This window comes from Eleginops maclovinus, chromosome 19, assembly GCF_036324505.1.
Source record: "Eleginops maclovinus isolate JMC-PN-2008 ecotype Puerto Natales chromosome 19, JC_Emac_rtc_rv5, whole genome shotgun sequence".
Lineage (NCBI taxonomy): Eukaryota > Metazoa > Chordata > Actinopteri > Perciformes > Eleginopidae > Eleginops > Eleginops maclovinus.
Window position 1 is genome coordinate 21,640,387 of NC_086367.1, and position 23,427 is coordinate 21,663,813.

General features: G+C 42.3%; 1 protein-coding gene across 1 annotated transcript in view; it reads right to left on the reverse strand.

The window, feature by feature from the left end:
• Nucleotides 1-23,427, reverse strand: part of kcnh5b (potassium voltage-gated channel, subfamily H (eag-related), member 5b) — a 117,205-nt gene that overhangs the window by 53,649 nt on the left and 40,129 nt on the right. Inside the window, 1 exon segment of the mRNA XM_063908455.1 lies at nt 22,893-23,164. Within this exon segment, the coding sequence (XP_063764525.1) occupies nt 22,893-23,164 (272 nt within the window).

A 23,427-nucleotide genomic window follows, 5' to 3' on the forward strand; every position in this document is an offset into this window, starting at 1 on the left:
CCTTAAAATCAAAGAAATGTTTCCTCTAAAGCCGTGCGAATCTTAGGATACATTTCAAATGACATCTTCAACAAAAGAGAGAGAGAGGCTAGAGCATTTTAAGTTGTCTGTAAGCTAATAAGAACAGCATTGAGGTTCATTACTCAGACTGTATCTAAAAATCATTGGACATCATCTGGTCAATCCCATTTGTCTTTTCTCCACGGTACTGGCATTGAACAGTTGAATGCAAGGTCAAGGTAAATTGTTAAATGGTTTTAAAAGGAACACGCAAGCTGAAAAAGTTGCTAACATGAGAACTTTGCAAAGTGCTGAAGCAGAGGAAAGTTCAGTGAACATCTAAGGAGCAAAATCTCCCTCCTTTTAATTCTAATATTCCATGGCATTCATCAAAAATAATGAATGCTCCAATTAAAATGTTTAATAACAAACACTTAATGAGGCAATTAGGGCAGAGTAGGATATCACACACAGACCAATACTTTGTGTGGTTTTCTGGAAACAATGCGAAACAATCTCTTACGCAATACAGGATTCACTGGTTATTGACCGACTGAAATCACTTGTTCACTTGTCAAAAACATCAATACAAACATCTCTAATGATTGTGTACTTGTACGTCTCCTTGTAAAGCGCTATAGTTTAACTGGATGATTTAAGCCCCCCCCCCCCACTTACCCGTCCTTCCATTAAAAAATAAAAATGATAATTGGGCCACAGGAAAATCTCAATTAAGATGATAGATTTAACTGAACACAGTCCCTTAAAGGAGCCCTGTTATGCTTTTTGAGGGGGGGGGGGGGGGTTCCCTTTTTCCTGTTGTGTGTTATATGTTTCTCTCCGACACACTCCCCCCCTGCCTGAAACATCTCCACTGGACTCCTTTGTTTACTTCTGCAACATAGTGACATCACTACTACTCAACACTCGCACTTCTACTGGCAAGCGCTCCAACACATTACACGCGATAGGATAAGGGGCGGGACATCTCTAAGCAGTTGACCAATCACAACAGAGCCGGCCAGCTAACCAATCAGAGCAGACTGGGCTCTGGTTTCAGACAGAAGGTGAAAAGAGGTGCTGCAGCACAGGCAGTATGAGAAATAGAAAGTAAAATGAGCATAATAAGTCCTCTTTAGAAGCAAGAAGTTAAGGTCCTAGTGTGTGTGACTGTAAAAAGTTGCTGCAAGTCCTTGATGGTCCGTCAGTAGCTCCCTGTGCAGGGCGCTGGCATCAGATGACACCTGCAGCAGACATTGATTGAGCTCCTGGTTTCATCTGCCTTTCGCTCTGGGAGGAGGAGAGGTCGCTCTGACTCCAGTTAGACGTCTACATGTGAGAGGATCTAACATCTGAGGGCATTATTCACACCGTCTGCTGAAGAGTGAAGTGGCTTTTTATCTGCGGTGACTTGGATCTGCAGGTGAGACAGGTACAGACTAAACTCAGGGGATAATCACAGCACGGCACGATTATCCCAACTGTCAGCCATTATGTATCAAGAAGACCGATCTATCAAGCCTGGCACCTGCCTGATTCATGTCTGACTGTAACACGTTTACCCCTGCATAAATTACAAGAACATTATAATGAAAATAGGAGAGATTGCCTCCTTTATGGGCTTTTCACTGTGGGAACGATTTGGTATTGGGTACGTAAATGAATGAGCGAGGAAGGATGATTACAACCGGCGATAATTATGGAAATGGCTCGTGAGTCACTATACACACCCAAACCCCCCTGGTGATTCACGCAAAAAAACTGCAACTGATATTAATTATGTATGGCTGAGCTCTAGTGTAATGTTTTGAAATTCATAGCAATGTTTTATTATTTTTGCTGGCAAATCAGCATACGTTTAATCGCGTGCCAATGTATGTGCTTTACTACTCCCACATAATACACACACACACACACACACACACACACACACTGTGCAATAATCTGTGAAAAGTGCACATAAGCACCAGCTGATACAAAAGCAACAATAACCAGGTCTCAGAGAAGCCTTCACACCACATTTGCACACATTTCTAAAAGAAAAACTCTTGTGATAATGGTGGTAAATGTCAGTCTTAATGCCCCCGCAGGTGTTCAACTGTAGATCTTAAAACTGTGAAGGTTATAGTGTACGATTCAGTTCATTCAACACTATTATTATCATAAGACCCTTCAGTGAGTCCCCTTGTTTTATGGATGCCCCTATTGTCAGTAACTACTCCCATCACAGTATTAAAGTCACTCGGATTGATTTGCAGCAGTCCTATCCTCTAAGGCTGCTTTCAGACGACAGCACTTACTGTACATCAGAAAATGCAGCTGGCTTATTTAGATTTGGCCAATCAAACACACACATTACTAAATGATCCGCCGTATTACTTGAGTTTGCATATGATCACCTTACTGGTACCTGGAACAACAGTGTTGTTTGCAAGGGAGAACATTTATAATTCCAATGGCAAAAACCCCCTATTAGAGCCCATTTGGGTTGTGCAAAGATGACATATTCTTGAGGCAAACCAACAAAAAGCAATGCAATTTTTCCTTCAGATCTGTAAGAGTTGGGTAGGCGATTATTCCCGATACTTACAAGTATAATTTTCGAAGTGTAAATCCAACGCCAGGCTATAAACAACTACAGTCTCATGACACGTCACCGCCGCTAAGCTAAAGGTGGTTCGTGTTCGGCGTGATGACGTTTAGAAGTCTCATTAGGTGACTTGTGAGCAACCACAGTTTCAGAAGATTCGTTTTGTATTAAAAACACACTGAAAAATGGACCTGGAGACGAGATTGAAAGTGGGTAAATGTTAGCCAATTTCCATATTTTAGGAGTCATTCCTACATCAGTCTATGAGGTACTGTTGACCAAATCCATGCATGATGAAGGCTGTCTTTCCCCCACATCTCAGAGCCACTTTTCCCTTTGTAATCTGCATGCTAAGACTCCTTCACACAGGCAGGGGTCAATGGACTTTTTTTTGCTGACAGTCTAATCATAGACTGCCATTTCATTTTAATTGCAGTTCTGTCTTCATTAGGGCTGTCAATTTCAGCTGAGACAGAAGCCGTGGTAAGAGTTTCAGTGTAGCAAAGAAATATGGCATTGACAAAGCAGTTGTTATATCTGTTTGTTGACTTACACCCACCCATTAAACTGCATTGATATCATTAGCAGTTTTTACACCCAAGCACAAGGGCTCGACTCATTTCCCTGTCGATGCAACAACAGTCAATAAACGTTACACAAGACCTTTTGAGTTGCAGGAAAAATTGGACATGTGGGCAGCAATTCAGAGGTGTGAAACCAGACCAGAGTGATCACACGCTGCACTGAGTTGCTCTTTTGTTTTCCTTCTATATCAAACTGATTTAGAGTAGGTCACTTGAGTCACGCTTTCTCTTACCATCAAAGACCTGCCTCTCTTTTTTTAAAGGACATATAATGCTATTTTTATGCCTCTACTGGGACATGTTTAGATACTTTTATGTTCAAAAAGGTCTTTATTTTTTCTCAGATTTGGGATTTTAGCCTTTGCAGATCATGCACAAAAGCCTACAGGAGAGGGAAAAGCCCCCAAAAAGCATAAAAGGGCCCCTTTAAAATGTATTTCAAATGAAGCTCAGCTGATCCTGCATGATTATTACAAGAGTAGAGAATTAATTACTCAGTGTATCATGCAGTACATTCCTTTATTATTATTTCTCCTTTCATTTGTCAGCTCTGTCTGTCTGGGCAAAAGTATTTCTCCATATTTCCAACTTCATCCACCGTTATGAGAAAATATTTCATAACGTCGACAGAAATCTCTCCAGTACCGAAGCTCCTTCAACAGAAGCAATAACAAACTCCCCAAAATAGGAGTCACAAGGTTTCACTTGACAGCAGAAATATAAATCTCACAGCGTGTGCTCGTGCTCTTTCTGTAGTTGCCGTGTCAACAGGTTTATCGAGGCAGGTCCGGGTGAAAGAGGATTGAGGTTTCTTTCCTTTTTGCTGTAAAATGTCTGGACTTCCCTGACGACCCTAATTCTGCATGAAGAGGGCGAGGAGACACCTATCTGCCCATCCATCCATCCATCCATCCAGCTGATAGCTGATATCTTTTCCCTGGTCGGGGAATACGGCGTTTGACGGGTGAAAGAGTAACAGCCGTGTGTGATCTGTGGTCGGCGCGTGTAACCTAATTTCCTGCCGCGGTCAGCTCAGCATGTCAGCGTGTCAGAGAGAGCGGCGGGCGCAGTCGAGTGGGTTCATTAGAGGTCATGTCAGTCAATACATCCAGGAAATAGGCTTCGATATGACACAGATCTTCAGATGGGCATCACACTCCTCACCACTGCAGGTAACAAGCTCAACAGAGGTTTTCCTTACAGGTTTTTAAGTGATGTCAGAGGGCCATTTATCTGATGTAAGATGTCAGAGTAAAGGAGAAGAGCTTACAGTAGGAGGCTGGTTGAGCTAGTGGTTAGCGGTGTCAAGGTATACAGCGACTACATTCACGTTAGCCATCAGCTACTACCGCTCCCAAATAGAAAAATACAACATTTAAATCAACGCTACTCAGAAGAAGAAACTGTGATTAGAAACCTCTTCTTGTGCAGAGGAGCAGGAGTCAGATTTGTCTCATCACAGGACGAGATGTTTAAGTATTCGGGGTGAAACTCAATGCTGTAAACTCTTATAGTCTGTGCAGAGGACGGGGCAGTCACAGCCGGTGTGGTGACACTGTGCTAGCTGGAAACAAATGCGATAGCAAGGAGACACCTAAACATCGTTAAAGCACTGAAAACTTAATCATAATATTTATTTTATTTAGACGTTTATTGATCAGGGACAAATGCATTAAACATTATTTCAAATGAAGTACAAAACAGATGTCATGCATACAAGTTACTAGCTGAAGCTCATTTGCAACCCCTGTCCTCGGTTAGGCTTTTGCTATTAAAACAGAGTTCATGAGCAAAGTTCGAAACGGTACAGAAACATTAATAAAGAAAACATAAAGACAGAATCGATACATAAACAATAGTCAAAAACATAAAAGGCAGGACACTAAACGAGAACAGTAGGATATAAAAGTCAATGTTCACTGGTTTGTTTCAGTTTCAGCCGTTGTTTTACTTCAGTGTTAAAAGCCTTGAGCTCTGTCAATGTCTTTAATGCAGGTGGTAATGTATTCCATAGGCTGGGACCTATTACTGAGAAGGACTGTCCGAATGTTGTCCTGCGTTTCACTGTTCTACAATTATTGCTTGTTACACTCCTAGTTCTAATTCCACTGTTTTGTTTGGTTACTAGTTGGTTAGAGTAGAGTGTTTCTGGAGCAAGGTTGCTCACACACTTGAAAGTCAGTTTTAAGAATGAGAGGCCTAGAAAAACTGTCAAAACCTAAAAGATTATGTTTCTTGATCATTTGGCAATGGTGCCATCTAGCAGGTTTATTATCCATTACTTTCAGTGCCTGTTTGTATAATGACCTAATTGGTGCCGGTGTTGTTTGATGAGCTTGACCCCAAACGGTTGTACAATATCATAAATGGGAGAATATCATGGCATGCATGAACGGTTGTGCTGCCTTAAGGGGTATATATTGTCTATTCAGACGAAAGCAGTTTAAATTGGCTTTGACAATATAGACATTTCTTTGTCTTTAAGTCTTGATTGAACAAGGACCATGCGTACAAATACATTCATCTCAAACAGAGAGAAGACGCTATGTGCCATAACATGTGTCCAGCAGTGGCTCAGTAAGTAGGGGACTTGGACTGGGAATCGTAGGGTCGCCGGTTCAAGTCCCGAACAGACTTGAAATATGGAAAGTGGACTGCTACTTGGAGAGGTCCCAGTTCACCTCCTAGGCCCTGCTGTGGTGCCGTTGAGCAAGGCACCGGACACCTCCAATCCCCCCTCCCCATTGCTCCCCGGGCACTGCACAATAGCTGCCCACTGCTCCTAGTAGTGGGATGGGTTAAATGTGTGTGCTCTGCTGTGTGCTTCTATCTATCTATCTATCATGTAAAATATTATTGATGAAAAATAAGTTTGGGAAACTGAAGCCACATTACATTAGAAGAGTTCATTCTGTGGTGGATTAACCTTAATTGATAATAAATAGTGGGGGAATAAGCCTGAATTCATACACCTTCAAATGTACATTTTCCTGCAGCATCAGGGCAAAAGAATCTCTACAATAAGCCACCACATGTGCCAAAAACTCATCCTCTTTGGGGCTCTGAATCAGCAGACACAAAGACACTGTACCCCTGGATTAAAGCTTCCACCGATAAATAATGAGTCACCTCTGTTTATAGAAATACACGCAGGTACGTGAGACTGCAGGCTTGTCAGTGTTCATAACATTTTTGACAAAGAACCACATTGTTAGACTAATTAGATTTGCATCCTAAGGTTGTTCTTGAGTCAGTATGATGATGCAAATGCCACTTCTCTTGCACAATGACATCATGTAGCAGGAGAACAAAGGGAGCAGATTCGCAGGGTGAATAAATATTCAAACGTCTGTAGGTGTGCCCTTTGCTTTGCCTGCAGCGTCTCAGTGACAACATTTGTGTTCGTTGAGCCACTTTGCTCCAAGACCTTGTGGTGAAAACACTGCAATGAAAGCAGGAAGATTATACAGCTCCCTTTGCATCTATTATTCAGCGTGCCAAGGTGCCCAATGCTCTCCCTCTGCCATGGTTCAGCATTCTGTTACCCGCGATGCCATGACTTTCTAAAAGCTGCTGAGTGGAGGATGGCAATGTGATTAAAGGGAATAAGAGTGTGTGAGTGGTAATGCAACCTGCAGAGGACAGAGCGGTGACTGCACATACAGTCAGGAGATCCACAGCCAGTCATGCACTTACAGTATCCCACAGGAGGCTGACAAACTGAGAATAACACCGGGTCACTGCAACTAATCCCTGAGCTGGGGAAATTAGTGGGGGATCAAGTAAACAAATAGCACTCCGCCTGACCTCTGAAGCTGCTGCTGAGATGTCCATCAACGAGGTAGGAGACAGCATTTAAATACAGCCGAGTTTACAACAACTGCAGTTTCCTTTAGTGGGCCGCTCCTGAGGGTAAACGTGAGGAAGTGTGTGAATACAAAAGGAAAGTAGTGCTGGAAAATGAGCTAAAAAAACTTGGCTTTTAAAGTTTTGCAAAGACCAGAAAGAGGAGTTAGAAAGGATACGAAACAACTAAACTTTACACATATGTTTAGCCAAATACATTCACCAGTGCAATTGTCAAAAGAAATTAAACATGACAAACAAGTCTATGAAAAGTACACACATTATGAGTTCAGCTCATTTAAATGCTCTAAAAGCAGTCATAAATGTAGTGATTCTTTACCTTTAATTACCTTCATTTGAGTGTTTAGAGGTAAGAGGATTAGAGCTTAATTGCTGTCGCTTGTTACTCCATTTCAATGAACATGCATATTATACTTTGTTTGACTCGAGTCTACAAACCATGTCTTCCTGCCCCAAATATGCACCAAATGTGGATTAATCCGCTGCTGAAAATAGTCGCGAACAATTCTCTGTTTCCTTAAATTGATCAGAACTGCAACGACCAGCTGTTTTATAAAAAGACTGCTCCTTTAAAGTCATTTTTAAAGATCTTTACATCCAGCAGGAATCAATAAGCTAGAAAAATCAGAGCCAGAGACAAGGGGGTGAGGTCGGAGACTTTTTAAGATAAATGCATTGCTGGTTTTGGGGTCTTTCTAAAGAAAAATATTGAATAGAACCACAGGCTTTATCCTCTGAGTTTGCATTATGGCATAATGTTGATCAACTTTTGCATGACACCGCACATTTTACATCCACGTGCGGTGCAAATTTGGATAAAATGAAACCGCTTCAACAGATTCAGGGCATGTGAAGTACTGTAAAGACATTCTCTAAATATTAGCTTGTCACTCCGACAGTAGGAGGACTATGTTATCAAGAACATAAATGACTCAGTTTGGTAGTTCTGAGTAAAGACAGGAAGTTAATAAATGGTTCTGTGGTGCAGCTGTCTTCACCAAACATGTAGGAGTTTTTCTGATTGTGACAAACCACAAACAGGTCAGGAACTCAACCTCGGAGGAGATAGAGGAGGAGGAGAAGGAGGTGAAGTAATGGATCTGATTTCAGGGCAGAAGAAGAATCGGCCTACATCATGCTCACAGGCTAATCCTGACACTGATGAGTCAGAGGGAGAATAAGAAAGGAGAGGCTGGGCGGATATAATGAGGGGAATGCCTCGGGAAAACGGTGGGAGGAAAAGGGAGACAGCGTTACAGAGCAGGAGAAAGACAGGATTGTGTGGAGGAGAGACAGCGACACAAAGAGAAAGATGGCTCTTTATGGATTAGTGGACTAATCGGCTGCTGCTGTCAGACAGAAAGAGAGGCCACACACCGTACAGCCTCCCACAGGACGCCCTCCTCTCCTTCCACTCCTTCAATTGTTTCTGGAGGGAGAGAGGGAAACGTACACTATGTGTTTTTCTCTCCCTCTCCGGTGCTCGCTTTCTAAACCAATCAGGGCATCTCAGTGGAGAAGCCAGAGGGGAGAGCAACACCCAGGGCTGCTTCCTCACTTCCTTCCTTCCTTCCTTCCTTCCTTCCTTCCTTCCTTCGCTTCTTCTCTTTCTTTTTTATTCTCACTAACTGTTCCTTCCCATCATCTTATCCCCTTTTTTCCCCAGTTTTCTCCCGGCATCATTTTCATCAACACGCCTTTTCCCCTCCTCTCCATCCTCCCCCCCAGGCCTCTGTGGAGAGCTGGATAAGTGAGATGCAGTGTAAGCGGGGGGGGGGGGGGGGTGGCGGGTCAGGAGGACTTCCAATCCACTCAGTGAAACCCAAACTCGTCTTGGGGATTGTGTGGAAGCGGCTCCAGGCTCCAGGAGAGTCTTCACTGGGGCTCTTTCAGCATCAGGCGGGGTTTTAAGTCAGATAAATACTCTGCCAAGGGCAAGAAGAAAATCTCCCCTTTTCATGCTCCCCTTTTTTCTTTCCTTTGCACTCTTCTCCCCCCTCCCTTTTTTCGTCTCCTGCTGAGTCTGGTAAGTCTCTACCGTTTAGGATACACGGCCATCACGCCACGCTCCCCAGGCAAAAAAGAATCGGTCGCTTCCTTCCGCTCGGCTGCGTGCATCACTGGCACCGCAGAGCACTTTTGAGTCCAGGTAATTCCCATGATTCCCTGCGAGCTGGAGCCTGTCAAGGGAGCTTCGTTGGGTCTTATACTCCCATCCCCCCTTCTCGTGCTTCGTCACACTGCTGAGTATTAAATTGTGTTTTCCTTGCAAGCTGAGTGAGATGGGTTGGACTATCACTTCTAATTGTGTCCTGTTGTGAGAAGCTACTTGTAATGATGCTCTTCAGTAGTGGAAGACTGAGGAACATCGGATTAACCCTCAAATAAAAAAGTGTCCAGAGTGTAAAGAATCAATTCTTTAGGACATTTTAGGGAGTTTCTTATTTGAAAAGTGTTGTTTGTATTGGTTGTACAATAAAAAAGGGACTTAATTAAAGAGGCCCTATAATGCTTTTGGAGTTTTCCCTTTCCTGTAGGTTTTAGTGCATGTAAATGGTCTGCAAAGGCTAAAATCCCAAGGTTCCCTCCTCTGAAACGCCTCCACTGGACTCCTTATCTACTTCCAGAACATAGTGACATCGTTTTGTAACACTCTTCCACTTCTATTGGCCAGCGCTTCAACACATTGTACAGAATAGGCTAAGGGGGGCGGGACATCTCTAAGCAGGTTGACCAATCACAACAGAGCCGGCCAGCTAACCAATGAGAGCAGACTGGGCTCTGGTTTCAGACACAGGGTGAAAAGAGGTTCTGCAGCACAGGCCGTATGAGAAACATAAAGAGCTTTCTGAAAATCGAAGCATGGAGATACACATACGAACTGGAAAATATGCATAATATGTCCCATTTAAAAAAACACATACTGCACGTCCTCTGAATCGCTCACACTCTTTTGGCTGTACATGCCAGCTCAACAGAGCTTCACAGTGTGCAGCGGGGATCAGGCGTCGGCACTTTCCCATGGCTGTGTGGATTTAACCTGCCTCACCTGTGTGATCCAAGTCTCCTATTAAATCATCTTCACACCTTTTCCTCCTCTGTATCACGGAAAACACTTACAGCAGGGGCTCCTGATTGCTTTCTTCTTGACCAATATCTTTAATGACTTGTTTTTCACCTTATAGAAACTGGTCATGGAGTTCAGGGAAGGAATCATCTCTTGCAGCCAATTATATTGTGTGGCAAACTACAACAAGAGAGGCTTGAACACTCTGGAAATATTTGTGTAATTCATACTTTGAGACAGAGCTGTTTTTTCTGTAACCTTTTCAGATGCCGGTGTAAGTGTCAAGAGGAAGAATGCAATAAGTAGCGGTGTCAGATGAAGTGGGAAGATTATAGGATTCAGACAGAAGGGTTTCAGTTTGATAAAATGTAATCACTGTTATTCCCTCAGTGCATGTTACAGTCGTCCTTTCATCTGCTGTGCCATCAAGCCGTTTCTCATCACTGTTGAACGAACATTTTGTCAGGTTAATACTAATGGTTTGTTCATTTAAGATAACAAAGAACACGACAAAAGACTCCACTGAGGAGACAACAAACACATGCCTGTCAGGGTCAAATTAGAGCAGTTTTAAAAAAATAACTTCTGGTAATTGTAGTTTAGAGGTTTATTCAATGACAGCTTTACTTTTATTTGAGTTTGAACGACTGATCTACTCGGAAAACAGTGTGTGCTTCTGGTTCTTTGCTCAAAAAGACACCTCGGCAGGACATCTCTCGAATGATTGGTTCACTCGCCGCACTGATAGTCAATTCTGGACCCGAAGACCCCCTGGTTCGCCAGCCACGTCGCTAAGAGACTGAGCAACTAAATTAAGCCAAGCCCTCTTTCCGGTGAAAATCCTGCATCAGAGAGAAGTGGAAAATAATAGTTCCTTCATGTCTTAAAGCTGCTGAGTCATATATTGCACCTCAAACCACAAATAAATCCAGAGGTTTCTTTACTTCCTCTCCAGAAAAAAGGAGAGTAAAATAAGGATCAGAAATCTCAGTCTCAGTGTCAGCCTGCTGCCGGCCACTCGTCCCCCGGCAGACCCACCGGACATCCATCCCCTATTTATTCTCCGTAAGCTGTCTCTGCCGTCTGACCAGACATCTGACTCCATCTCCATATCTCTGGACTCTGGATTAAACCCTTTCTGACCAACAGAGATATTGTGTTCTGGCATCACTTTCACATTTTACAAGGAAAAATCTGCATTTTGGTTTTAGGGCGCATGCTGAAAGCAAGAGAAGACGAAGTATTCTCAAAATAAAAATAAAAAAGCCAACAATTACGACTTACGAAGGTGGAATTCAATTGTTTTTATTGCAACTTTAAGTATATTCTCTTTGCTGTACAGCAGATGTATAAATATAAGCGGTGGAGCACGATCAGGAAGTCTTTTTCCAGTCCCAGTAAAACAAAAATAGAAAAGACTGAAGAAACAACCCTCCACAAAGTGCAGAGTATTTGGTTTAATGCAGAATGGATGCAGTAATCCAACACGACTACCTGCTCTATTATTCCACGTTACAGAGCAGTGCAGTTGTGTACATGAAAATTGCTGCATGAGCATAAGGGCTGAGGAGTGCTTCCACGTGCCTTTGGCTTTTTTTGTTGCTGATTTTACAGCATTGCAAAAAAAAAAGAACAAATGTCCCTTCAAATAACATCAGTGCTGCTGCTCTATGAATGTTTTAGAGACACTTTCCATCCCATATACTCTAAATGCTGTTAATGAATTCATCCTTTAACTCTTTTTTTTAAAGGATGAAGTCCCTTTGTACCCATATTTAAGACAGTACATGGACAATACTTGTTATTGTTTAAGTATTCATGCTGCTTTATAAAGGATACAGTCCCGTTGGTTTTAATGGTCCTTTCTTTCATAGGTTTTAAAAATTATACTTTGATGTAGATAAGATATTTTTTGGGCTGATTAATTTGAAATAATCACATTTAACTTATCGATTAACCATCTAAAAGCACTGGCTAAAGAGAGCTTTGATTTTATTCAAGTGTTAACTAATAATTCCAGTTGAAATTGTGATGTGTTTTCAGCGCAGACTGAGGTGGGGTTTTTTTATGCACGACTTCAAACAGTGCATTTTAAATATTACAGATACTGGGTCAAAGGTGTTTTATAATCCCATGTAGGGAGAGATCATGCATGCCGAGGCTGTGATGGCACATGAGATGGCATGCCAGAAACACGCTGCTACAATGAGCTAATGCTGCTGCATAATTACATACATTAGAATAAATGGAAATGATAATGAGTGATTATGCTAATTGCTCTCTAATGGTGGTTGATTACACTTTTATGGTTTTATACATTTAATATTGCATGTCTCTGTGCAGTGCATGAGTTATTGTGCACTGTTTGTTCAGAGAAAGTTTAGATCTTTGAGTGTGTTTCTACTTCCCTTCTAACAGGGAAGTCATAGCTGCCGTTAAGTGGTCCATTAGTCCTGAACTGGTCTTGTGACAAACAGGGTGTAAGATGTGTGGGAGGAAAGTAGGAGGAGGAGGAGGAGGAGATGTCGTGCAGAGCAGCCTCCGTCACAGTAATGAGAGGAAGAGTCATTCAAATGTCAGTGTACGCACAGTCCTCTGGTTCAGTCTGGGTCGATTATATGAGATGACGGCAGACAGACACTGACAGAAGCACTAACTGTCGGATGGGAACTTCAGAAACTATGCTGTGCCTGAAAAGTGCAGCTCAACAGTGACAAGTAAAAATCAAAGTGAGGCTCGTCAGCTTATTTTCCAAATAAAATCTGATAACTCTACTAAAACAATTCTGCACGTTTGTCAGACCTGCAAAATGCTTCTGCTACCATAATGCCACGTTCTCAAAACCATGCAAAAACTTTGACAGAAATGTAAAATATTGATGTAATAATAAATACCAAATCTAAATCCAACAAATCAAACAAATAGTGAATTAAAAAACTCCATTCTGTCCATTTTTTGGTTTTCTAGATTCAGTATTGGGATTTTCTACAGTTTGTCTGTCAAAAATAAAGAGTTCTGCCCTTGAACTGATTTATGGTCTTCCCTGCTGGATGGATCAAAGCTCTCTCTCAAGTCTGGAAACCCTTTCAGACTTCTGTTTTGTTTGCAACACCACTGAGCCTTTTTGACATGGAGCGAAACGCATTTCAAGACCTGTCTTATGTTGATATTGTCACATCCCATGGTTGTCGTTTTCATACAGAAACCAACGGGTCTTTCTAATACAATCCTGTCCGAGGCAGAAGCAAAAAGAAGAGAGGAAATCCAATGCAAACTCCCTTTGTGGAAATGATGATGAACAAATACACCCCTCTGCCTGCAGACATGTCGTTTAGATTCTGTCTCAGTGGTTTTTAAATCATCCTAAAGAAGCAGAGGTAAGACGTTCATAATTTCTTGGACATCGAAACCAATCGCATTTCATTTTACAGAACAGATTAGGGATTTACTTACAGGCACCTGTGTCATGACATGTTTCTGTGGTCTCCTGTCTATTTCATAAAGTGGTCTAAGGTTTAGAATCGGAGGATGAAACCCTCTTTATTAGTCACATACATGCACACAGCAGAGCACACACAGTGAAATTGGTCCTCTGCATTTAACCCATCCTAGTACTAGGAGCAGTGGGCAGCTATTGTGCAGCGCCCGGGGAGCAATGGGGAGGGGGGATTGGAGGTGTCCGGTGCCTTGCTCAATGGCACCACAGCAGGGCATAGGAGGTGAACTGGGACCTCTCCAAGTAGCAGTCCACTTTCCATATTTCAAGTCTGTTCGGGGACTTGAACCAGCGACCCTACGATTCCCAGTCCAAGCCCCTACTTACTGAGCCACTGCTGGACCAGGTTTGTCATGCAAGACATTAATGAAATAAGTTTCCATTTGCCAGTAGGAGCAGGAGTATCAGATGTTGATATTTAACCTTCTAATCATGCAGAATTAAAAAAGAGACTTCAAATTTCTCACCATCAACAATGAGTCAGCAGATAATGTGTGGAATCAGCCTCACTTTAAGAGAACACTTTGACATTACTTTGCAGTTGAACAACATTTTGCAGCACATTTCTGGACTAGTAGTCAGAAATGAAACAGGAATGTCAGACACAAGAGGGACATCTGTTCCAGGGCGTGTTTCCCTAGGTATCAATTTAAATTCCTCTTCTCTATGTGTCATATTAGTTGTATTCACGCTGTGGGTCAGGGTCTACAAAAGTGGTCCAAGGATGCATAAAGAAAGCAGAAAAATGGCCACTCAATTTTTCTCAAAAAATACTCAATACTTTCCAGGCATGCAGGATCCTTCAAACTAAACAGCCTGAGAGAGAAAATCTCTTGTAGTAGCTTATTACTCCTGTCCGCAATGAGGCTGTGATTAGAAATCACATTTAGATATTACTTCATTTCAATGGTTTGCAGGCCACATAATTAAGGAATACTTAAAGTTTAATGCAGTAGGAAGTCCTGCAGCTGCTGTGACGATGATAGTTAATCTCTTCGTTTGATTGAATAGATGGAACAGTCAGTCTGCAGACCTTTCTCAAAGACATAGGACAGAAATCTGCTTCCTGCATCTCGTCTGGTTAAATACATGTCCTCGCATTAAAACCATCAACTAATTATTGTCTGTTAAGTTCCCTGCTGCCAACAGTCATGGCCTCCACACTTGGCATGTCAATGTTTTCCCCAAAAATCAACCACAGGGCTGGTCACGCCTCAACAGGACTGATCTGTCTGCCATTTTCCCCCCAAGACAAGACATCTGTGTGGCACACGGTCCTCTGTTGCCAACTGAGAGCATTTGCCAAGTGAGATTAACTTTAAGTCAAAGAAGGAGGAGAGGACAGGGCAGAGTTTAAACGGACAGAGGACCTGACGTTCAGCATTTGACCCGGACTTCTGTCTCTATCTGCTCTTCATCATTCACTCTGTTTCCTCTTGTTTTACTTCCCCTCTTAGATATTTAACCTTAAACTAAATGTTCATAATCAATCTCTACAAACACGAGTCGCTCTCTGTCTAAAATGGACATCTTGGAGAAGAAATGCATTGCCTGAGAGCTGATAAGGGGAAGTGACAGGTTGTCTGTCGGCCTGATCAATCAATGACAGAAATGTGCAGAGTCACAAGGATCCCGACAGTCTGAACAATAGCCTCTACCTTTATTCACTGAAGGTTAAGGTTTCCTTTTTGCCGCTGCCTTTGTTAGAAAGAGAAACCAAAATCCCAGACTTCCATCAATCAAAAGCAAACTGCATTATGGGACAGCTTGTTTTGACATTGTTTATGCTTCTGATTAAACCTTCAGTCAATTGAGTTTCTAAAGTCAATGCTTCCCTTAGAAACTAAACAAACATCTCATTGCATCTATTGACTGTTTCCATTGTGACAAACAAGTAGACTCATTATTTGGTCTACTTCCACTGATGTTTATCAACCTTTAGCGTGTCATTGCTTCACCTTTAACCGGAAATAAGCTCTTGAGTCCATCAGGAAGACTCCTCCAAAGGACTATGTGACAATCTGTTTGCTGAGAAAACTTCTGCAAGACATCTGAACCAAATCAACTCATCAACAACGTATTACCTTTACAAAAGGCCTAAGACTTATCATTGAACAGGTCTCACTTACTTTTGCTAATTAGAAAAGAAAGAAGCCGATGATCCATCCACCAATAAGTATTGTACACTTCTATGATTGTTGGACAAACAATAGATGGTATAAAACAAACATCAACAAAATCGATGCAGCAGAACCACTTCTACTTTCTTTGGTAAGTCTACATTACCCACAATGCAACAGTGAGTCATGCTATTGTCTGGATCCTGCAGGAGAGATGAGGAATGGCTACAGAGGTCTGGTAAGCACACGTCTTTCTAACCTCAATTGCCTGATTAAACTTGGTGTCTTCAGCCCTAAAGGATGCTGACTCAAATGACATCACATAAGGCAACCAATCAAATTTGAAGTCGTTCCTTTAAAGCCACACAAGTCTGTAAACAACTTTTTCCTCACATGCAGTAGCACCCTCCTTGAAACCTATACAAATACCTTTTCCAGGTAAAATTGATCGAGTTCCTCTTTAACATCAAGAAAAGCTCCAGTGATGTAGGAGCGTACCGCAGGGTGTGTCCACTGTGACATCACAGGTGGGCGTGGTCAAAGATGCAACAGAGGCCACATCCAAGCACGTTGAAAAATACCACAGCATAGATCTTTTTAACGGCCTGGTATTAATGTAGTCTTTGATAAACTGGAGACTTAATGGAACATGAGAAACTCCTAATGACTTGCTGGTGTTTATGAAAGCAGACCAAATAAATTAAAGTGCAATAAAAAGAAAGTGCCACGCTGGAGGAGGATAAACATCAGCCTGGTTTAGTCACTAACCTCAAATAGGTTCTTACTAATGGCGTGTAACAGATCAGCAGTACATGATTTATGAACCATAAGCAAAAAATAGTTATATTTCAAACTTGTAGACCAGAGTCTCGATAAAAGTGGTAAAGTATTATCTGGATGTAAAATAGTCAAAGAAGAATCCAGAAGCCAAAATGAATGACTGTGCTTTCTGTCTGCCTCACTATAAGCTCTCTGTGTAGCTGAAATCATAAAAAAAGAAAAACGACCCACACAGGCGTTGTGATGTTCTGCCACGCCAAGAAGACTATCAGTCACAGCCAGGCAGAACTGACACAGAGGAGCGTGTCATGTCTCTGTATTGTTTACTACCGAGCCGAGGCTGTTTACTGTCCAGTTGCCAGGAACAAACAATATGGAAGACAGCCCGGCGAGAAATCTCTCTTGGCCCAGATACCAAACTCCGGGGCAGAAACAGATCGGACCGAGACAAAGGCACAAAAAAAAAACACGGTTGTTCCGGATGAAAATGTCTTCTTTCACCAAGTGTCTGAAAAAGGCTTCACGGTGCGTTGAAGAAAAATACTAAACACAAACGTTTTCCACAGTCAGGATGGTCTTGGATTTGTTTAGTATAAGCAACACGACGGTTTCCTGCCAAACAAATATGTAAAAGCACTTGAACACTTTAAAAATAAACATTGGCTGAGGCTCCTGGCTTTAAAAATCTATAGGCTTTATTTATGTAGGCCTAGATAGCTGGGAATAGTGTCTTCCAGCAGCTCCAGTTGAGTCTGATCTGAATTAACTCTACTTTCTGAAGACAATTCGCACCGTTTCCATGCTGCACACAAACCACGTTAAGCTCTTTGCATGCACTGACAAATCCTTGCCATCATTCTGCCAACAAAGACGACTACCCAAAATGTTACCGTGCATTAGTTCACAAGGGTGGGGAGGTCTTTATATTAAACTGGCACCTTAAACACGGGTTAAGTGATGGGAAAAGGCAGTGGTTATGGCATGTGATATTGTCAGGGTGCAACCAAGTCAGCAACCTCACGTAGGGAAAAGGTTGCATCTCTCTAATGGGACATTTACTTGAGAACAAGACAAGGTAGAAACAAATGTTTATGTTTTTTAGAAGGGATGCAAAACTATCCAATATGTAGATAATTCCAATTCAAGATAGGGGCTTCTCTTAGGTGGCTAAGTTTGCCTCGCAGGTACTCCTATCTGCCATCTATTGTAGGATAGACACTGATTATGGGTAATTAGCTCATATAACCCCACATCAAACATCCAAAATATCCCTTTAATTATTGAGAAAAGTTACTTGGCAATGAAGAGGCCATAACATGCCATAATACCCATGTTTTAGGGGATGCTTCTTTCTGATTTGCTACCTCCAAATAATCCTCTGTTCAGACGATAAATGGCCGATTGAATCAGAAACACTATTCCTATTTGTGATGGAAACTTCTGGAGCAATGGAGACGAAACTCAGAGAGACACGGGGAGAGCTGATGTCAATCACTGAAGGTTTATTATGAAGTCGGAGAATTCACAAGACATGTGCTGCAGCCACGAGTCGACACAGCGGTTGCTCGACCAATTCTGAAGATCTCTCCTGCAGTCCGACGTTTTAACTAGTTCACAGTGTATAATCAACATTCCTCATCTCATGGCAGCTTGTGCTCTGTCAGAAACTGGCATCAACAAAGCGCCCAAGCTGCCCCTCCTTAAAGGGAGAGTACAGCGACCCCAAGGCCGAAAGACCTACGCCATGGGAGAAGACATAGAGGAAGGAAACAATGATGAACTGAGTCAAAGGTTACCTATCTAAAATAATCCCTAACGCTATCCTCAAGATGCAAAAGAGCTTTCCAAGAATCATGATTCCATGTCTACTGAGCTGAAAAAAACAAATCTGAAAACGTTCCATACGAGCAGACTCGCATATGTCCGACTTATTTGCACGACGAGATAAAGCCTCACGACCGTTCAAGCAAGTAATATGTAGAATTATGTACAGACGCTTTGGCCTGGAGGCAGGAAGATCCGAGGATGAAATGAGACTAAGAAAATGTTTTACCAGGTCAAATACCGGCAAGATGCAAGACGTGTAAAATATAACGGGAACAGAAAGGAAGGAAGGAAGGCAGGAAAGAAGGAAGGAAGGAAGGAAAGAAGGAAAGAAGGAAAGAAGGAAAGAAGGAAGGAAGGAAGGAAGGAAGGAAGGAAGGAAGGAAGGAAGGAAGGAAGGCAGGAAAGAAGGAAGGCAGGAAAGAAGGAAGGAACGAACAGAAAGGAAGGAAGGAAGGAACTATCAGAAAGGAAGGAAGGAAGGAAGGAACTATCAGAAAGGAAGGAAGGAAGGAAGGAACTATCAGAAAGGAAGGAAGGAAGGAAGGAAGGAAGGAAGGAAGGAAGGAAGGAACAGAAAGGAAGGAAGGAAGGAACTAACAGAAAGGAAGGACCGAACGAATGAACAGAAAGGAAAGAACAAACAGAAAGGAAGGAAGGACAGTAAGGAAGGAAGGAACTAATGACCAGAAAGGAAGGAAGGAAGAAGGAAGGAAGGAAGGAAGGAAGGAAGGAAGGAAGGAAGGAAGGAAGGAAGGAAGGAAGGAAGGAAGGAAGGAAGGAAGGAAGGAACAGAAAGGAAAGAACAAACAGAAAGGAAGGAAGGACAGTAAGGAAGGAAGGAACTAATGACCAGAAAGGAAGGAAGGAAGGAAGGAAGGAAGGAAGGAAGGAAGGAAGGAAGGAAGGAAGGAACAGAAAGGAAAGAACAAACAGAAAGGAAGGAAGGACAGTAAGGAAGGAAGGAACTAATGACCAGAAAGGAAGGAAGGAAGGAAGGAAGGAAGGAAGGAAGAAAGGAAGAGAAGGAAGGAAAAAACAAACAAACAGAAAGGAAGGAACGAAGGAACGAACAGGAAGGAAGGAAGGAAGGAATGGAAGGAAGGAACAGAAAGGAAGGAAGGAAGGAAGGAAGGAAAGAACAGAAAGGAAGGAATGAAATGAGACTAAAAAAATGTGTTCCCGCGTCGAATCCTGGCAAGATGCAAGTCCTGTAAAATCTACGGGGTTCAGGCGTGTCTGCAATAATGAAAAGTAAGTAAAGGAAGAAAAAACAGGTACTATTTACTAAAAGGTGTTTTACCTGAAAAGATAGGGAATATACTGACGATAAAAGAACACGGTTTCCATGTTATGTTATTTAAAAGCAAAGACACCACTGAGCACAGTTTATCAGTTTAACCTAAATACTAAAGAACTGCTCTCTGTTTTCCTCTCTGCCTCCAGGGGACCACTTGGTAGAGAAAAGTAGCCGATGTAAGAATCTGTACTTTGAGTTTTGCAGACTGAGCACACATCAGTTTAATAATTGAAATCCTGAAAGTAACTTTTCCTCCAGGATATAGACATTGGTACACAAGCTGCAGCAGGCCAGCAGAACAGAGACCTGAACAAAAAGCTGCTGCAAGAAAATGTGCCACTTCTGCAAAAAACAAAACTCCCAAAACACCGGGGGAATAATCCTGCAAGAATATAACAGCCACAAGATATTAAACTGTTAAAACAAATACTAATTTAACTCTTCTCCCACTGGAAAATATCTCCATACTGTTGAGAAGCACTGATAGCATCTACTGTAAGATCTGCAACAGCTCCACCTTTACAAGAACACCAAACAACCAATCAGAACAAAGTCAGATCCTCACAAATGGACATTCTTTTTTATCCATAAGTAAGCAAGTAATGCATGTTTTTGGAGGAACAGAATAATTCCCGTTAGTGTACATGTGCAATTGAAAGGAACCAGATTCCCAAGTCTCACTCCTAAAGGTCAGTAACACAAATCTGCACACTGCTTTTAACAAATATGCACCAAAAATACAAGACAGATTTGATTTCTCTTTTTAAACCTGGTGTTCTTCCATGTGTGGTCTATACAGCAGTATCCATATTCCCATTTCATCAAGCACATATATTCTGCATCACCAGTACTTAAATAAGAAAAGGAAGGAAGGAAGGGAGGGAGGGAGGGAGGGAGGGAGGGAGGAAGGAAGGAAGGAAGGAAGGAAGGAAGGAAGGAAGGAAGGAAGGAAGGAAGGAAGGAAGGAAGGAAGAAAGGAAGGAAGAAAGGAAGAAAGGAAGAAAGGAAGGAAGGAAGGAAGGAAGGAAGGAAGGAAGGAAGGAAGGAAGGAAGGAAGGAAGGAGGGAGGGAAGGAAGGAAGGCAGGAAGGAAGGAAGGAAGGAAGGAAGGAAGGATCGAAGGAAGGAACAAACTAAGGAAGGAAGGAACAAACTGAAAGGAAGGAAGGAAGGAAGGAAGAAAGGAAGGAAGGAAGGAAGGAAGGAAGGAAGGAAGGAAGGAAGGAAGGAACGAACGAACGAACGAAGGAACGAACGAAGGAAGGAAGGAACGAAGGAAGGAAGGAAGGAACGAACGAACGAACAGAAAGGAACAAACAGAAAGGAAGGAAGGAACAAACTAAGGAAGGAAGGAACAAACCGAAAGGAAGGAAGGAAGGAAGGAAGGAAGGAAGGAAGGAAGGAAGGAAGGAAGGAAGGAAGGAAGGAAGGAACAAACTAAGGAAGGATGAAGGAAGGAAGGACCAAACAGAAAGGAAGAAGGAAGGAACAAACAGAAAGGAAGGAAGGAAGGAACAAACTAAGGAAGGATGAAGGAAGGAAGGACCAAACAGAAAGGAAGAAGGAAGGACCAAACAGAAAGGAAGAAGGAAGGAACAAACAGAAAGGAAGGAAGTAAGGAAGGAAGGGACAAACAGAAAGGAAGAAGGAAGGGACAAACAGAAAAGAAGAAGGAAGGGACAAACAGAAAGGAAGGAAGGAGGGAAGGAAGTTCTATTTCTAGGTAAGAACATAAAACCTCAATGTATTTTTTCAATACAGTTTCAAAATAAAACACTAAAAGGTTAAACGGTTTTGATTATGGCAAAAGTTATGGAGATACTAAGGTAAAGGTATAAAAAGAACCACTACTTCAAAATCAGGGACACAGATGTGATGAAGCCGTGTCAGCAGGTCTTTCTCTTAAGATGTAAAGTTATGAAGCGTTTAGATTTGAGATAATCCTCAAACAAGACAGGCATTTCGAGTAAAAGCAGCATCTTTTATGGCCAGTATATATTTATATATAAAGACTCCTCCTCCTCCTCTCAAACATAAATATCCCGCCGCTACCTCATTTGTTCGGATGATTCCTCACAAACCACAGGAACCACAGTTGGCCATTAATCATGCGTGTCACATGTTCTCTTCTGTTATTCTGTACAGTTTTACGCTGCTTTCCTCCCCAGCACCATGTCGCCCGCGGTGCAGGTCTGTGTGCAGCCTCTGAACAAACTGAAAACAAATTAACAACAACTCTCATGTTCCCTCTCTCCATTAAACCCACTGCAATATTTCCATAAAGAGATTTTGTGGTGTCACACTCTAAAGGGTCCTAATGGGAACATCATTTTTTTTAGGGGCGTTAAAGATCAAAGAGGTCTTTTAGCAGCCATTTATATTCGACAGCAGGAGTACACGTTGTGTGGGTAGTTAGTGAGATAAGCTATAGTCATTATCCTTTAAAACAAACACACAATTAAACGAACAAACAAACGGTACGCAGCTGTGGTACATTAGCAGGTGTCGCACTTCAAAGAGTCCTAATGGGAATATGATTTTTCAGGGGAACAAAGCGCTCTTTAAGCAGCAGTTCATTTAGCCAGCAGGAGTCTTAGTGGTGGTGTTGGTCAGCAGGAGAAAGCTGTAAATAAACCCTTGAGTGCACAGATATCCTACAAAACAAACATTGCTTGTGCATTTACATGCCATGTTTGTGCTCTTACTGCACCGGGTGTTTGTTTACACCCACATATTTCGCACATTGGCAGGTTAAGCTTGTGGCACGCAGATGTCTGTACTAAACGTTATTAGTAGCCCCTGTGTTAAAGCAAGCTCTATACACCCAAAATTGCAACGCATGCACCTGTTGGCGCATCATTTTGAAACACTAACCAATGCTCTTAATGCTCAGTGTTCATCCTCTCAGGAGCATGACTGTGCTCTGGATATCACATGGAAATCTGCACCTGATACAAGAGCAACATGAAAGCCAGAATCATGAGGAACCATCTGCTTGGGATCAATGATATTCAACTTCCTTTTAAGACAACTTCAAAAGTAAAGTCTTCACACTGCATATCATTATTATAAATATATAAGAGCAACCCCCCCAGCAGCTCCCCTAAGAGCTGCCTAAGTGGATTATCTTCCAGTATGCACACATTGCAAGGCACTACAGCAATATCCTCTAAAATGAAAAAAGTTTACTGTGCAAGCTCACTCTAAAAGGCACCAAAACAGCAGAGTCACTGCTCTGTTCAAATGAGCTGCGTGTCGTACTTACATCCCACCATCATCATGGCCACGGAGAAGATCTTCTCCCCGTCCGTGGTGGGGGCGATGTTTCCGAACCCGATGGTGGTCAGGCTGGTCATGGTGAAGTACAGCGAGGTGATGTACAGAGAGTCTTTGCCCGGGCCGCCCTCCCATTGGCCAGAGCCGCTGGCGTTGTAGCGGTAAGGCGATCCGATGCTGAGAGCCAGCTGGTACAGCCAGCTGTCCGTCTTGATGGTGTTGGTGGCCTCGTCGATGACCTCGTAGTCCCCGATGCTGTACCTGTCGAGGGTCAGATCTCAAAGGTTAGTGTGTGCAGGCATGGAAGCAGAGGAAGCTTTACTGTCCACCTCAAGACCCGGAAGATCTAAGGTCTTGTCTTAAATATTTTTCGTGTCGATGTTGCAGATGGACCTGTATCGTATTGTAATAGACGGAGGTAAATAAGAATTCATGCAAAGTTTACCCCAGACTGACTCATAGTTTGCCTCTCATTATAGCATCTTTACTATGTCATTTATTTATCTACAATCCAACTTTTAAAC